At 41.2% G+C, this 16,520-nt stretch overlaps 1 protein-coding gene across 1 annotated transcript; it reads left to right on the forward strand.

Moving 5' to 3' along the window:
* The first annotated feature begins 3,920 nt into the window (after positions 1 to 3,920).
* MRS2 (magnesium transporter MRS2) lies at positions 3,921 to 16,306 on the forward strand. The gene is made up of 11 exons (XM_063403749.1): positions 3,921 to 4,349; positions 4,567 to 4,640; positions 6,182 to 6,218; positions 6,806 to 6,918; positions 7,347 to 7,520; positions 8,169 to 8,299; positions 8,985 to 9,101; positions 11,854 to 12,006; positions 13,079 to 13,196; positions 13,918 to 14,031; positions 15,014 to 16,306. Exons 1-11 carry the CDS (start codon positions 4,148 to 4,150, stop codon positions 15,122 to 15,124), a joined length of 1,344 nt encoding a protein of 447 aa, XP_063259819.1. The 5' UTR covers positions 3,921 to 4,147; the 3' UTR covers positions 15,125 to 16,306.
* The last annotated feature ends 214 nt before the right edge of the window (positions 16,307 to 16,520 follow it).

Below are 16,520 nucleotides of genomic sequence, written 5' to 3' on the forward strand. Positions count from 1 at the left end.
GTAATGAAGACAGAAAAGATTTAGTGCTAGAAGAAAAGACCAACAAAATGGACAGAATAGAAAAGGATAAAGTTTATAAACACAGAATGAAATTCAGGTTGTTCTATTGCACACAGTGCTGAGAATCACACTTAATAACTGCACCTCTGTGCAGATTATCAGAAAATCATACTAAGCAATAGCAGCTACTTTATTCCTAGCTGTCAGTCTGAAGTAGCCAGACTGTCTGCTGCACTGGCAGTTTAAAGCACATAAATACCAAGCTCACATGCACACACTAGAAGAAGTAAAACACCAAAGCAGTTGTAAATTTTAAAGCCCATGTTATAGCAAATTCATCTACTTGTTCAATTGCCAGATTGAAAACTCCTTAGAATACCATGATCAAGTATTTTTGCTTTAAAAAATACCTTAGACAATCACAGTTAAAGCTACAGCTTTTGATCACACAGGTCTTGTCCAACAGTATTCGTGACACAGCCAAGATGCTGAAGGATTACATAGGGAAAAGACTTTAACAAACCCTTAGAGGCACAAAAGGAAATAGTTCTCCATGGAAAAACAAATTCCAGTGGGTTACCTTAAGTAAGGAAAAGGTTAAAAAATAACTTCCATGTGGTCTTGGTATACAGTAATGAAAGTGAAGTCATCCCTCTTAAGCAAAGACTTCTCAGTGTGTTACTGTAGCTACCTTTGATCAGGGGACCTGAGATAATCAAATCCTGATTCATTCATATAAGGATAATTACTGTAAACATGAGTGGGGTTTTTTGGTAAGTTTTTAATGGGGTCTTTTCTATCTGTTTCTTCGTTCACTCATTATCCACTAAACACTTACGTACTGTCTGGTAGCAACTGTGGGGTTTTTGTTAATCTGGCTTTTTGTTTGTTGTTCTAGTTTTTATGTTTTTCTCAATGTGAATAAAATTGCACATTTCTTTTAGGAGAAGAAACAGGTCATAGGTACAGTCATATACTTGTATATTAAAAAAAAAGTTTGATCAAATGGATAAGTTATATACTGAGAATTGTCTGTAGACCAAGATGCCTTTTTACCCAAAAGGTTCTCTGAGCTTTTCTTCAGCAGAGATTCATAAGGACCCCTCTGATGATACCTACGATTTCCTTCTCTTTCTGTGTGGTTTTTCCTTGGTGTTCCTGCTCCTTCTTTGCACAAAGCCCAGCTGCAATCAGAGCGATCCCCTACGTCTGCGCTGGCATTCAGCTGGCAGTGGAACTAGTTGCTCATGTCATTCAACCTCACAAATAGCTTCTGGTTCAGAAGGCAGTTTCATGACTAAGCAAGCCTGTGCTGGAGCTATCCTTTCTTTTTGGCTGAATGAAGAACAGCCATCATGCCTGTCCTTGTCAGTGAGCCTCTTCAACAAACAGCAGATGAGCTTGGTGCACTGTTTCTTTGATGAAATTCAGCAAACTGCTCCCAAAGGTCGGCACTGCAGGATGGATACCCAACACGTGCCTACAGCAGAATCCACAAGCAGCTTGTTGGTATTTAGAGCTACAACAAATACATGCCAGTTCCAGATCTCCAGCTATCTTTTGCCAGCAGCAGTGTAAAATCAGACACTGTGTATACTTTATGTCTTGTCCCTGGCTGCCAGTGCACACTGATGTGCTGCCTTCACCTCAAAAGACAGAGGTGACACTTGGTGATTGTCTGCCCCTCCAGACAGTTCCAGTGGTGGTTGATAATGCAGCTGTAATGAGATACAACGCCAGTGCTTAGCGATACTTTGGCCTGTTGGATCTTACACAGCAGAGTTTGCATCAGTACAGATTCAGTGCAAAATTACATCATCTTATCTCCAACACTTCTGTTGTCTTAGCAGCCAGAAAAACAGATGAGCAAAGGAAAACAAGGATCAACCCAGCAGCTTTTTCCTTTTTATCGAAGAGTGTGAAATATGAGCTGTGTAAGACTTACTGCACATTCATTAAATGTAAATTTCTGACAGATAGCCTTTAGATACTTCCCTAGTCTTTCCATTCCAACATGCAGAGCCAACATAAGCTGCCATTAATTGTCAGAATGATTGTGCACTGGTTTCCTGCCTTCCTGAGGTATTTTCTGTGCTGTCTGGTATTTCCAGGTATTAAGAATCTCTGACATCGAAGAGATTAAATTAGTGTCTCACATTCCATCACCTGCTGAGATTAACCAAAACTAGAACTAAAATACTCCATTTGGAGTAGATTTCAGCTTTAAATCAAGTATGAATAGGGACAACATTTGTAGACAGGCGTGGTTACCCTGAAACTGAAAACCTCTGATGGCTTCAGTCTACATATGCATGCTGTTCAGAACCACTGAGGAACTTTTTAACTGAACTACTTCCTTGTGAGCTCATTCACCTTTATGCAAGGTGTGCATAAACCATCCTTCTGATTCTGTGCAGGTCAACCCACTTGGAGCAAAGGCTCATCTCTGTATGTTAATGTACACACAAACATACCAATGCACAGGTCATCTGGAAAGAAAAGGACAGTGTTGTTATAAGTATTCTGATAAAATAATTGATTTAATCATATAAAAGAGATAGTTATGATTACTAGTAGAAAATAGTAAAGTATAAAGTATAGCAATGTGAACAGTGCTGTGTTTAAAATATGCAATCACATAAACTTCACCAAGAAGTTACTGGATTTCTTGTGTTTTGTTCAAGAAACTATGGAGACTGTCATGCACACCAGTTATGCTGCTCGGAAACCCCCTATCCTTCTCATCTTGATTTGAATGTCAAGGAGTCCAATCAGTAGAGCTCAGCAGAGATGATCAGTGATTGTCTCAGGGTAGGAATATTAATGAAGTTATGTAACTAGCAAAACCATTTATTGTAAAGGTTAAATTTAAGAGCAGACGTATTATGCATAATACATAAAACAACTTATGTAATGATGACTTGGCAGAAAAAGTATATAAAATGGATGGGTTTGTTTACTAAGTGGAACACATTTGGAAGAGTAGTCCTGTGTGTTCCCATCGCCAAAATAAAGAAATGTCTGCTTATTCCCATCAAATTGGTGTTGGATCCAAGTTTTTTTTGTCCTGTTTGGTGACAGCCTTGTTTTCAAAACTCAGACTGGTGTTTAGATTTGTGCCTTCTTCCTGGAGCAGCCATGCTGCACGGATCATTTCAATAATCACTTCCTTTTTTTACTTTCACGCTAAGGATTAATAAGTACTGTAAGTACATTCTGATAACATATCCCGCTGCAGGGTTTGGACACAGGCTTTGCCTCCAGGCCGATTTACACACTTCAGCAGGACCAGCCAAAGGATCTACTTACCCCTACTACCTGCATTGCCCTTTTGTGCGTGAAAGCTGCAGTTTCAAAAGAGTTTGTAAACAGTGGAAGCTGGAATGCTGCTAATGAAACTTTTACATCTCAACGACCCAGGCTGTCTCTATCTTAGATACAAAAGCAGGGTAAAGAAATTTGCTGGGAACAAAGCTGTACTTCACTTGGAAAAAAAAAAAAAAAAACAAAACCAAACCCACATACTTCAGAAGATCATCCGGGAGCAGCTGAATGCGGCAGGGAAAATCCCAGCCACAGTAAGGTATGCTGGCATTATTGAGCACTGCTGGAGCTGGGATTTTAAGAACATTTATGTCTTTGGAAGGAGTTATCCATTTAATTGGATTTTCAATTCAGATCTACCTCATTAGAGGAGCTCAGGTGAGCTTTCTGGCCTTCTTGTGTGTTTTTTTGTTTGTTTGTGGTTTTGTTGTTGTTTGTTTTGTTTTGTTTTCCATTCTCACAAGTCATCATGCTCAAAATCCAGTTAATTTCAGTGGGGTTGAACACAGGCTGAGCGAGAAGGTGATGAGAAGGGTCATGGCTCTGTGCACATACAAAACAATGGCTATGAACTTCCAGGGCAGCAGTGAGTTATCTCAGAGCGTTTAGAAATACAGAAGCGGGTGCGCAGGACCCGCCGCCTCGCAGCCGACACCACCCCAGCCTGCGCCATCCCGGTGCGGCTCTGGCCGCGCTCCTCCCAGGCTGCGCCGGGGCTCCCGTCACCCCGCCGGGCTCCTCCTCCCCGGCACCCCGCCGGGCTCCTCCCTCGCCGCGGCTGCGCCCCGGGAGCGGTGCCGGGCCGAGGGGCCGAGCGGGGTCGATGCTGCGCGGGGTCGCGTTGCTGCCCCGCGCCCTGGGCGCTGGCGGCTGCTGCTGCTGCTGCGCGGCCCGCGGCTGGGCGGGCGCGGCGGGCGGCGGCTCCGGCCCGCGGGCCGCCCCGGGGCTGCCGCCGGGCCGCGCCTGGGACCGGCCCGCGGCCGTGGCGGCGGTGCCGCCGGGCGCCCGCGGGCTGCGCTGGGCCGGTGAGCCGCGCGGCCGCGCTGCGTCGGGTCGGGCCCGGGACACCCGGGCGGGTGCGCTGGGAGCGGCCGGGCCGGGTCGGGCCGGGCGGTGTCGGGTTCTTGGGGCCTTGCCGTGACCGGCGCTGCCTGACGTGTGTGCCGGAGCCTGAGAGCGGCACCGCGCGGCTCAGGGCCGAGGGCGGCGTGCTGGGAGTAGAGCTGAGTTCTCTTCCCGCAGGTAAATTTCACCTACGTGCCCCCACTGAGAGCTCCCAAGCCACCCTAGCCAGCGTGTCTCCTGTTTTTGCAGTGGTAAGTACCTGCAGGCACTTCCAGCGAGGGCAGCTGGTTGGTGTAAAATGATGGTGCTTTTCCCCTGTTGTTTATTTGGTTGGTTGTCTTTTAATCTTAAGGCGTCATAAAAACAGATGGATTTGTGTCCCGGGGAACATCCCTAGTTCTAAAATGTTGCTTTCAGCTACTCTGATATGAGGACCAGTTAGAATACATAGTGTTGATGAAGATGCTTTTCTAAGGCCCAGCATCTGCTGGAAGTTTTCTGGCTCTAATTGTGAAGGCAAGTCAGGTCTTGGAAGTGCTGGAGTCAGCAGTTTCTTCTTAAGTTTATCAAGGCTTGCTAATAACTTTTAGAAGCATTAGTCCTATATCTTGATAGCTGCAATTCTAAGCAAACATAGGATTTGGTGAAAAACAAGCTCTCTCTATGTTTCTGTTGTCTTTTTAAAGGAGACTGTTTGCAAGTCTAAAAAAAAAAAAAAAAAAAAAAAAAAAAGAAAAAAAGCTGTTTGCAAGCTGCTTGGTTTGCACATTATATTTTTCTTTTTCTTTTAAATATATATATTGAGAAAAATCACATTATTAGTGCCCGTGAAGGAAGGTGTGGTCTCCTTGTTGATAATGCAAAGCAGTCATTGTACAACAAGGTGCCATGTAACCTCCACTGCAGCTTTACTGGAATGCATGCTTAGGTAGGCTTAATTCACTGAAAGTCAGTTTAAAAGTCAGTAATGTTGGATTAAGCTTCATTGTTTATGAGCAAAACAATAAGCTTCATCATTAATCCAGACATGGCAGTCTTTCCAAGAAAATAATTTGACTAGGAAATACAAGCTTTAAATGAATAATATGAATGACAGATGCTGAGACAAGAAGTATTTAGGTGCAGGCTAGAAGCTAAATAGGATGTCTTAGCATTGCTTGATGTGAGTACAAAGCCTAACTGTTCAGTCCATGGTACTCTTTACTTTTTAAGCTTTGTCAGTATCTCAGAGTGTTCCACAGGAAGTAGCTGAATTTTTAATCCCAGATGGAAGATGCCTGGCTGGTCTCTCCTTGAGATCCAGTGACAGAGGATGCATGGGAATAGCTCAAAGCTGTGCCACGGGAGGTTTAGACTGGGCATTAGGAAGCAATTCTTTACCAAGAGGGTAATCAGACTCTGGAACAGGCTTCCTGGAGAGGTGGTCGATATCCCAAGCCTGTCAGCATTTGAGGCATTTGGACACAGCATCCTTAATATCAGGCTTTAACTTCTGGTCAGCCCTAAACTGGTCAAGCAGCTGGATTCAGATCGTTATAGGTCTCTTCCAACAGAAATAGTCTGTCTAAGTCTGATCCTCTGTAAATCACCTTAACAAGGTTTGTGTAGGAACACAGTAATGCAGATGACACTGGTCACAAACACAGTGAAACATGGCCATTTGATGCAATTATGCTTTCTCTTCATAATGTGTTTTCCATTTGGCTTCTAGGAAAGGACAAATAATTTTAGAAATTGATTTCTTGTTTTATAGTGGGTCTGTGAAACAAATATTTTTTTTCCATTCCTCCAGATGAAGTTTGACAAAGAGGGAAATACTACCTATTTTGGTAAGTTTTCACTGTAGTTTTGTGTGGAGTTTGAGTTTTCTCCTTGTCCAATACAGAAAATCCCAATTGGAAATCTATTTGGTTAAAAAATTACATTTTGGATACTTCTGTGTGTTTATTTGGGATGTTGCAGCATTTCTTCTGGTTTTCTGCCTTCAATCGGGTTTTCATTGCATCTTTATTGTTACAGTTTTTGTATATTTTTAAGTAATATTTTGAAAATTATGTACTACCGTTTCTCACAGGAAGGTAATTTTTGCTTTGCCTTTTTTCTTTTTGACCAGGATGCTACTTTTCCTGCCTTGTCTGTCCATAGGACTACATGTGCTTTCTCAAAGGAAAGCACTTGGTTCTGGTGTGAAGTTAATTGTTGTGGCCAACTTTTTCACTTGTATCTAGAATTTTTCCATTCAAGATACAGTCTTTTAAATTTTGTAGAAAATAACTTAGATTGAGGAGTCAGTGGGTAGAAAACCTTTAAGAATAGCTGAGTTTTGTTGTGGGAATTGGTAATACACTGGAATGTAGTTTCGGAACATATGTGCTTGTCCTCTAAATATCTTCATCTAAAAATATTTTCATGATAGAAAAGAAGAAAACAGAATTGTACCAGGAGCTGGGTCTTCAAGCTCGAGATCTAAGATTTCAACATGAAATGAGCATTGCAACCAGGAACAATAGGATCATCATGAGAATGGAGGTAATGGTTTCCCTGCAGCTGAGAGTAAACCCTGTCTCATCCTTGCGCTTTGATTTTCTTGCACAGCAAGAAAAGAGCAGCTTTCTGTGACATGCACTCCAGCAGTAGATGTTTCTTTGGAGCTCTGCCTAGCGATCAGAGTGTGAGTTCACCACCTGTACACATTAGTGACCATTTTCCTGGATGAACACAGGAGAAACATTGCTGAGATTTTCACAGAAGGCGTGTGAGAAGCCTCTTCTCAATCCCTGGCACAGCGCTGTGTGTGAGCCTCTTTGCAGTTAGCATGAGATTTTGTTATTTTCCTACCTGAAATGACGTTTGAAGATTGGCTTTATCAAAGCTCAAATCATCAAATGTGCTACAGAGTTACAAGAAATCTTCAGTGAATTTTCTTTCAGACTCCTTACATGTACTGTCTTTTTCAGTTCTTGAAGGCTGTCATAACACCAGAGTTTCTTCTGATACTAGATTATCGTAATTTAAGTCTGGAACACTGGCTCCTCAATGAACTAGCATCTCAGCTGGCTGGGGAAGGTCAACTAGTCACACATTCCCTGCCCTTTGAATTCCGAGCCATAGAAGCAATCCTGCAGTACTGGGTGAGCTGTCTCATTTTTTTAAAATGTTTGGGAAGTTCTTGCTACACAGAAAGGGCAGTGTGACTTTAGTCTTGTGTTGATACTTATACATATGCATTTTTAAATGTATTCTGCACTTTTTTTGTTTTGACCCTTGTTTCTTTGGTTCTTATGTTTTTTTGTGTATATGTGTTTTCATTCCCTTTCCAATAAAGTGCTGTTTGAATATGACAGCTTCACCACCATTTGGATTATTAAGAAACAAGTCAGAATTCCTTTCTAGAGACATGTTGTAGCTGAAATGAAAATCACACAAAAGTGCTGAGGTTTTGGCCTCTGGAGCAGGGGTCAGATAAGATTTCTAGCTATCATTAGAAATCTGTGCTTGCTCATTCTAGTATAACATTTATAGACAATAGTGTTTTAGTTTTATCAGCCTTATTGGTGTGGTTGTCACTGGGTTTCAGTTCACTTTTTATTGAATACTGTATTATGCACTGGCTTTGTGCTTATGGGGTGTCCGTATAGGAAGTATTTCCCAGGCATTTGAAAGCAGGTTGTATTAACTACCTATTACTGTGAATTCTGTGTTGAGAGACAGGAGTCAGTTGCCCTAATCATTCTAAATGGATTATTTTAATTCTTATGAAGGATCATGTTGTTATCTAGATCAGCAAACTGCAGGAAAGACTTAACACTTTGCAGCCTCAGATCCTTGAGACACTGGAAGTCCTAGTGGATCCCAAGCTTTTATCTGTGGATAGGAGTAAACTACACATTCTCCTGCAAAATGGCAAGAGGTAACTAAGAATAAGCTCTGAAGACACTAGAAGATGACCATAGAAAATGGCGTGGCATGCATTAAAGTGTTAGAAAAATGGTATCTGATATTAATTTCTTAGATTGCTGTAATGCTGGGTCGTGCATCTTATTTGGAAATGTAAAAATCAGTATATTAAATACCTAATGATACAGGAGAAAAGGGAAAGAAGTTCTGAATAGTCCGAAATACTGTCATGCTTCTTAAATAGCATCTGAGAAAACAAAATAATACCTAAGAGAATCAAACAGTGTGAAAATGTTCCCCTTAATGCAAACCTTTGTAAATGTATGTACATCTGTGCATTGAGGTTATTAGTACAGTGCTACCTTCATGTATTGGCCTCTCTCATATGGCAGTGCAAACATGCACTTGCTACGTGCTCAAAGAGTGCTTGTTTATTCTGGGTCACAAATACATCCGGAAACACGTCTGGATGCCTTCCAGTGTGTGTCTGTGCCTCACTGGTCCCCAGACAGATCACTGCCACAGCTAAGTGTGCGGCTTGTAGAGCATGTTTTGAAGGAGCTCTTGCAACCCTGCAAGGAAGTCTTCCCTGGCCACTCCTTCTGGCGAGGGTGCTGGCTGGCAAACTCGTGTAGAGATTACCTTTGGGCACTGGTGCCCCTGGGGATTACTTGACCTTTTGCCTGTTCTTCCTTCAGCTTGTCAGAACTGGAAACAGATGTTAAAGTTTTCAAAGAAACGATTCTGGAGATCTTAGATGAAGAAGAAGTAATAGAAGAACTCTGTCTGTCTAAATGGACTGATCCACAAGTATTGTATGTATATTTTAAAACCACATTATTTTTTTTAAAAAATTTATTTTATTTGATGAGAACTTGAACACTAAAGTGGATGTTTGCTGCTAAAAAACAGAAAGAAAAAGTCTTCCTAATTTTTTTTAACCCTATTAAAATCAAAAAATTTAAAAATTTAAAAATTTAAAAATTTAAAAATTTAAAAATTTAAAAATTTAAAAATTTAAAAATTTAAAAATTTAAATTAAAAAATTAGGAAAATTAAAAAATTTTCCTAATTTTTTTAAAGAAGCTTGCTTCTTTAGAAACCATTGTAGGAGCCATTTGGGAGAGGAACTCCATCGTTACACAGTTACAAATAGTTCTTGACATAGCAGGCTGGCACATGTAGTATGTGATGGGATGGGAGCAGGGTGGCAGAAAAAGCAAATGTTATTTTTCAATATAAATCAACACATTCTGGGAGCATTTTACCCAGTTTCACCAAAATAAAAACCAGAGGCAGGTTTTAAAGCTTGTATTGAATAGGTCAGACTCCACACTTCCTTTATTAGAAGTGTTCTGAACACCTTGCTCCTAGGTTTTTGCTCACCAGCAGAACCTGAAGAGAAGAGGCCTCAGAGCAATCTTGAGCACCTGCAGAACAGCACTGCAGATGTATGTGCAGAAACAATCCTATTACACTCTGCAGTTCTGGTGAAAGACAGCACACAGCAACAGCAGCACTGGTCACTTAAAATAAAAACTAAAAAACTGAAAGATAATGTAGAGAATTTCCAAATACGTTTAGGGCTGAATTGTATTTAAATCTTGGGCATAGAAATGTGTTTTGTATATAAGCAGATAACAGAAGTTACCTTCCATGGTACTTTGTGGAGTTGCTGAATGGTACTTTTGCCTATCTGCATTGCATGTGTGTATTAGTACTGTTCACGCGGTAGTGTGGGTTTGAAGTTTTGCCCTGCAGAGCTTAATCTAAATGTGTAGAACCTCTGTTTTCCAGAAGTGGGGCTTTTCTAAGGCATCTTCTGGAGCAGTATCAGAGGCAGCTCTAAATTCCAGCTGCTCCTGAGTCAGCAGCTGGTCTTTTTCCTGGTTTTGCTCAAAGCCTTTAGACTTATTACAATCTGCTGGCAAAGCTTTTGTTGCCTCACAGTAGACAGTGTGTAGGGGACCTAGGACAGATCCCAGGGTCACCTTAACACTCATGTCAAGAGAAACCCACAGGCATCCCTTCTTTCAGACACCATTGCACAAGGGTAGGAGAGGTAGTAAGAGGTTGTGTGAAGAGCTGTGCTGCAGGATGCAGTGAGGCAGTCTGTGCACAAGGCACACTGGGAAACACATTTGGAGGCACATTGGCCCTGTGTCAACAGCTCTTTTTTGATATAGGATTGATGCAGCTGATAGGTGGTATTTGATGAACTCAGGAAGCCTGAAAGGATGTGGAGGAGCCCAATTAGGCAGAGAGGTGCCATCAGAGATCTCTTGCAGCAGAGTGGTGAGCTGAGCTCAGAGAGACAAGGCAGACCTCTTAACTTTGTGAGAAGGAAAGTCAGAATGTGGAAGAGTCATGAGACAGATGGAAGCTAGTTAATGAAAGCATATCCAGTGGCAGATATTTTCAGTCTTTTTGGCTGTCTTTATTTTGTACATCCCCAGAGGAACTGATGTAAATATACAGATACTTGTCAAGTGTGACCTTGAGCTGAATCTCTTAATACTGCTGCTAGTGTTTTAAGACTTTCAAGTCTGCTGCTCCTCTCATCTCCATGCAGTGAAAAAACCTCAAGGTCCAGAGGGCTTTCAAATCAGGTTGGCTAACTCAGTTTCTGCCCCAGAAGAGAGAAACTAGGTGCTCTGTTTAAGGTCCTCAGGGAGCTTACATGAGTTGATTTGTAAGATGTACTACTTATTTTTGTGGAAAACCATTTCAGCAATGTTCCTTTAGCAGTCAATAATGCCAGGAGGAGATTCATTAAAACCTTCAGTCTCTCTAGAAAAATGAGGTCATACCACAAAACAAAAAATTATGAACAATCTTCCTGGCCTTGCTGCTTAGTTTCCAAGCTCTTGTGCATCTCAAGTGCCTCAGTTTCATCTACACAATGCCAGAAACGTGTTTCAGAGGAAGGCTGCTGCGCCAGCAGTAGCATTCTGAAGTAAGGTGAAAGTCTCTCAGACTTCACCTTAAGGGAGGAGCATCTTTCATTAAGATGGTCACTCTTTGGCTGCTTCGGGACTGAAAAATGCTTTGCAGCAATTGCTGTGTATAGCTCAAGTGCTTTACTACTAAACCATTTTAATACAACCTAAACCATCTCCATCACTCTGTAATTGTGCATTGACTTTTGGTTGTTTTATTGTTGGGAGTTTTGACTGTACTATTACCAGCTCTCACCACTTGAGGGCACCACAAAGTTAATCTGTCAAAATAGTTAGCATTTAATAATAACTTAATGTAAAGTATAAAAAAATTTATAACTTTTTAATATTTGAAAAACTTAAGATTTTTAGTGGTGTGCATACTCTGAGTACATCAAATGTTAACTTTGCTACTTAAAATAATTGACTGCCTATGCTGAGGTGCTGATAAATATAAAAGTATTTCTTTCATTTTATGCTGTTGGAATTGATAGAAGTTCCTCACCAAAAGGTTGGATTCTGTGGGGTAGTGTCTTGTTCCTCCCAACTCCTATGTGCCTTGACACATCAGTAATACACTTCTATGCAATGTGTAGCTAACCAGGAAAATATAAATTGTTGCTTACAGTGAGGAGAGTACATCTGGGATCGACCATGCGGAGGAAATGGAGCTGCTGTTGGAGAATTATTACAGACAAGCAGAAGATCTTTTAAATGAAGCTCGTGAACTCAGAGTACTGATTGACGACTCAGAAAGCATCATCTTTATCAACCTGGACAGGTTAGCTGCCATCTGTTAGATGAGTGGAATTTAGACTTTCTTGGCCTAGACTTTCTCAAATCTTACTACAATGAAAATTGGACAATTCTGTCTTAGTGAGGGTTGAATAGACTTGTAGCCACAGCTGCATTGCACTTTCCTAATGGAGAACTGGATAAAGCAAAGCAAGAAGGTAGCCTAATTAGTGTGTGTAATTAGGATGTACCTCTAGGTAGCTAGGCATCAGTCTTTCCTAGCAGAGAAACCCAGCTTCTCCTAGACCCTTCAGGGTATCTATTCAATACAGGAAATGTCTGCAAATTGAGAGGCATATTAAAATTCTGTTCAGAAAAGATTACTAGCCAGAGTCTGGCTAGGCTGCTCAGCTTTCCAGTACAAGTTAAATTATTACTCTGCAGAGTGATACAAAAATTAGTAACTTGGGAGCAAGTTTTATCTGTCTCTCTGCTACATTTTTCACTTCTAGTCAGATTTCTTACCGAAAAAGAGTTGTAGCTTGCATTTGCAAGAACATGCCACTCTGAGGTTGGTGTTTAATATTCTGAGGAGTTATCTGTAGAAGCACTTGGTGGATGCTGTATCAGGAAACCTCAAAAATCTTTTTGTGGAAGACTTGAATATGGAATTCATCCAAAAGGACTGAAGTTTGTAGTCTGCAGCAATTAGCAACTCCATTTTTTTGTAAACTGAATGAATTTCCAAAGTAACAATAATTTTTTGTCCATTGTGAGTACAGACATAGAAATTCCAGCCAGATGGTAGTGAGAAGTCACAAATTTCAGCAGAAATGTACTGTTACTCTGTATATATACCTCTGAGAAATGAGCAATGCTGGAAAGTCTGGTGATGGTTAAACAGAACCTGTTGCATTTAGAGGTGTCCAGATGTAGCAATGTCAAAACAATGGTCTCTTGGTACTGTTGTTCCATGATCTTTGCAACTGGCTTACCTAGTTTCAGCATGACTTCTTCTCTTTTACTATTTGTTTTTAGTGCATGCTATATAGAATTTAAGAATTTAGGCAGCAAATAAATTGTTGGGTTCCCCTTACAGATGTTTCTCCCTTCTTTAGCCACCGTAATGTGATGATGAGGCTGAACTTGCAGCTGACCATGGGGACTTTCTCTGTTTCTCTCTTTGGGCTCATAGGAGTTGCATTTGGTATGAACTTGGAGTCATCTCTTGAAGAGGTAAGAAACAAGTCCTGTGTTTATCATAAAATGTGGGTCCTGCCCTTACAGCTTATTTCATATTTGGTACAACTTCATTCTTTCCATAGACAAAGCTCCAGGGATTCATGCAGTCACTTTTGTAAGCAAATTTACTGCATAGCAAACTGCACGATATTGCAGCCTTTTTTCCTGTGTCATGCCTTTGGAACAGAAATGGGAAGACAAAGTTTTGGTTGTATAAGAAGTTGATTATAAAGTAGTATTAAAGTTTCTTTAATGATCATCTGTTCTGACAAGAGCAGCTTTGTCTACCAGATACAAGGGTATTCCAGCACATCAGAGGAAGTACTCTACTGCCAGTAATTGTTTATACCTACACTGGGGAGAAAGGGGTACAGGTTGGGGAGGTACAACTTTAAAACGGCACATGCCACCTTTAAAACAAACAAAACAAAGACTTCTTCCTTTTTAAATCAGTTAAATATAAGGGTTGAATTTTCCCAATGAAGGAAGGAAAACTGCATGGAACAGTAACAGAATACAGTACAGTGATCCTAAATAAAATGCTTTGCTATGAAACAGCCCTTTGCCCAACGGAGGGCTTGGCTGTTGATGGTGAAGAGTTTACTGCTTCCTCCCATAAAGGAAGCAAACACTGGTGGGGAGTGAGAGATTATCTTTGGGTATCCTTTTTCTGGAGAGATAGTTGGATGACTAATTGGGAATGTTCTGTCGATAGGACCCCAGGATATTTTGGTTGGTGACAGGGATTATGTTTCTGGGAAGTGGTCTGATCTGGCGACGCTTACTTTCCTTCCTTGGGCGGCACCTGGATCCTCCACTACCTCCTCACGTATGTATGGCTGGGGCTCCTGCCTCACACTCTGCGTGTACAGTGCATTCCTCAGGCAGAAAATAAGATATCTTAGAGGGGTAGGCCACAAAGCAGAGCAGAATTCAGCTCAGGGTCTGCTCCGTGACAGAGAAGGTGCTCCCTAGCTGGATTGAAGGAGGTGGGGAGCCCCAGCACTGAGCAGAAGTGAAGCTGCAGGCTGTTCCATGAGAAGTGCTGTATTTACTTTCACCTGGAAGCCCAAGGAAAGCTGAGGCTAATGGTAGAAGTCTTCATCCTCCCAGTCACATACCAACTCTGAATCTGTAGTCCCAGTCTTGTAAAAGAGTAAGCAGAGCTAAAAAGATGATGAGGACAAGCACTAGCTGTAACATCTCTCTGGAGAGTGGTGCCATGGTTGTGATGTCCTGACTCTCAGTCTGAAGTTTGTAATAGTTTCTCACATGCACACCAGTTATCTTTGTAATTGATGGTACCGAGCTGCAGGGAGATTTCCAAAGAGACAATGTTCAGATTAGAATGTATGGGTCATTTTCCCTATTGACTACCCTTTCTTGGACTTGTGGAACTGTACTGTCTACCTCATCTCTGCACTGTAATATTTATAGCAGATTGTAATATTTATATCAGTAGAGTCAAAAGTTAAGTTGCTACAAGTGACAAAGGGAGGCTCAGACACACTCCCTTTCTTCCCTCTCTTCTTTTGCTACTAAGATGCAGATGGAAGTGGTTTGTTGTGGATTGTTGACTATGGCTACAATTAACTAGAATATCCTGAAGTATAGCTCAAAACCAAGTCCAGCACATACTGACTGACTTGGAGAAAGATACTGGAGGGTATTAGGGAGGGAGAAGCCAAAGACGCTGTTCTGAAAATAAGGGGAGCAACATCAGGGTTCAGGCCTCTGTGGAGACTTACTTCGTTCTGCCGCATGTAGAGCAGCTTCTCATGTAATCACAGGCTATTTTGTTTCTTGCTTAGGTTCCTGCAGTTTTGAAAAAATCTCAACCAGCAGGTGGAAGAGTGGAGATAAAGACTAGCCTTAAAGGAGAAACATTTGGGCTGGGCAGAAGCACATTACCAAACCAGTAGGAACAGCAAGAATGAAGAGACTTTCGTTGTTATAGGGTGGACTTTGGACACTTGCATTTGTTCTTCCTTACTGAAAACTCCAAGAATTTCTAAACTTACTAATTTAAACTATATTTTGTGCCAAAAACCTACAATAAAATTTTTAACACTCGTGCACATAAGGAGAGAAACACAAGGGAAAATAGCAAAATGCTTTCTACAGAAGTTTCGCCTCCACGCTGTGTATGTGCCTTCAGTTTTCCGTATCACATACATGTACTTACTTTTCGGGCATTCTCATTTTTAGTGTTTCTGTCAAATACTGCTTTGCTTAATGGCCTTTCTTACAGAGTAAGAAACTACTGATCAGTAATTCTGGTTCTGAACTGCAGATTTAGGAACCTGACTTCAAAGAAAAATCCACCCCAAGAGTGGCTTCTTGAATGGATTTTAAGGCACTATTTAATTGCAGAGAACAGGTTTTACAAAGCAAAAAGCATACCAGCATCTCTTGTAAAGCATGACTTCTAGATTGGCAGCAGTGAGAAACAAGGAGCAATAAAAGGCTTTGAAATGTAGCTGCTAATCTTGTATATTTCTTAACAATTAATTTAGGCCCAAAACAGCAGTTCTGGGAACAGGGCAAGCTGCCTTATGGATAACGCCCACTTGCATTTTCCATCTGACACTATGTCAACATACATTGGTACAGCTGCAGTTTAACAACTCCTTGTGTTGCCGTAATTCAAATTCTGGTAAAAAAACAGCCAGAGTGTTGTTTTTTCTTAAAGTGGGCTCTGCTTTGTGTCTTCCCTCCAAGACAAAGCATGGACTAGCCTGCACCACAGTAAGTGGCCAGATTAGTTAAAGGTGTGGAAGCCTGATGTCCTGTGATAGGCTGAAGGAAGGAGTAAAAGCCTTATGCCAACTATTCCTGTTTGCTCTTGAGACTGCTCTTTAAGGGTGTAGTTCTCCACTGGTTTCTCTCTGGTTGTAGAGGAGCCTGAAATGTGTCTAAATCACATCACACGCTGTCCATTTCTTTGGGATTTTTTAACCTATCTGTAACAATGAGCAGCTCCTTAGGTGCCACCACACAAATCATTGTACTGGCAGGGGTTGAAAAGACAGTAGCTGTAGCTGTGAACGTTCTTCTCAGGACTAATGAGTCAAAGATGGAAATAAAAAGGTTCTTAAATGAAAGTTGTCCAGGCCTGTGATTCTGGGGGGCTTGAAGTGAGTTGTACATAGTTACTTTACTTTCCAAAGTTCTCTATGTGACTTTAAGTACAGATACAAATGGCATGAGAAGGTGAGAAAGATAATGGGGCTTGTAATGTTTTTGAGTTTTTTAGCTGATTCTTTTTTTTGCAGCCTTTAAGCTTAGCTAGTAAAGTAGTAAAAAAATCTCCAAACT

Source organism: Prinia subflava, chromosome 1 (assembly GCF_021018805.1).
Source record: "Prinia subflava isolate CZ2003 ecotype Zambia chromosome 1, Cam_Psub_1.2, whole genome shotgun sequence".
NCBI lineage: Eukaryota > Metazoa > Chordata > Aves > Passeriformes > Cisticolidae > Prinia > Prinia subflava.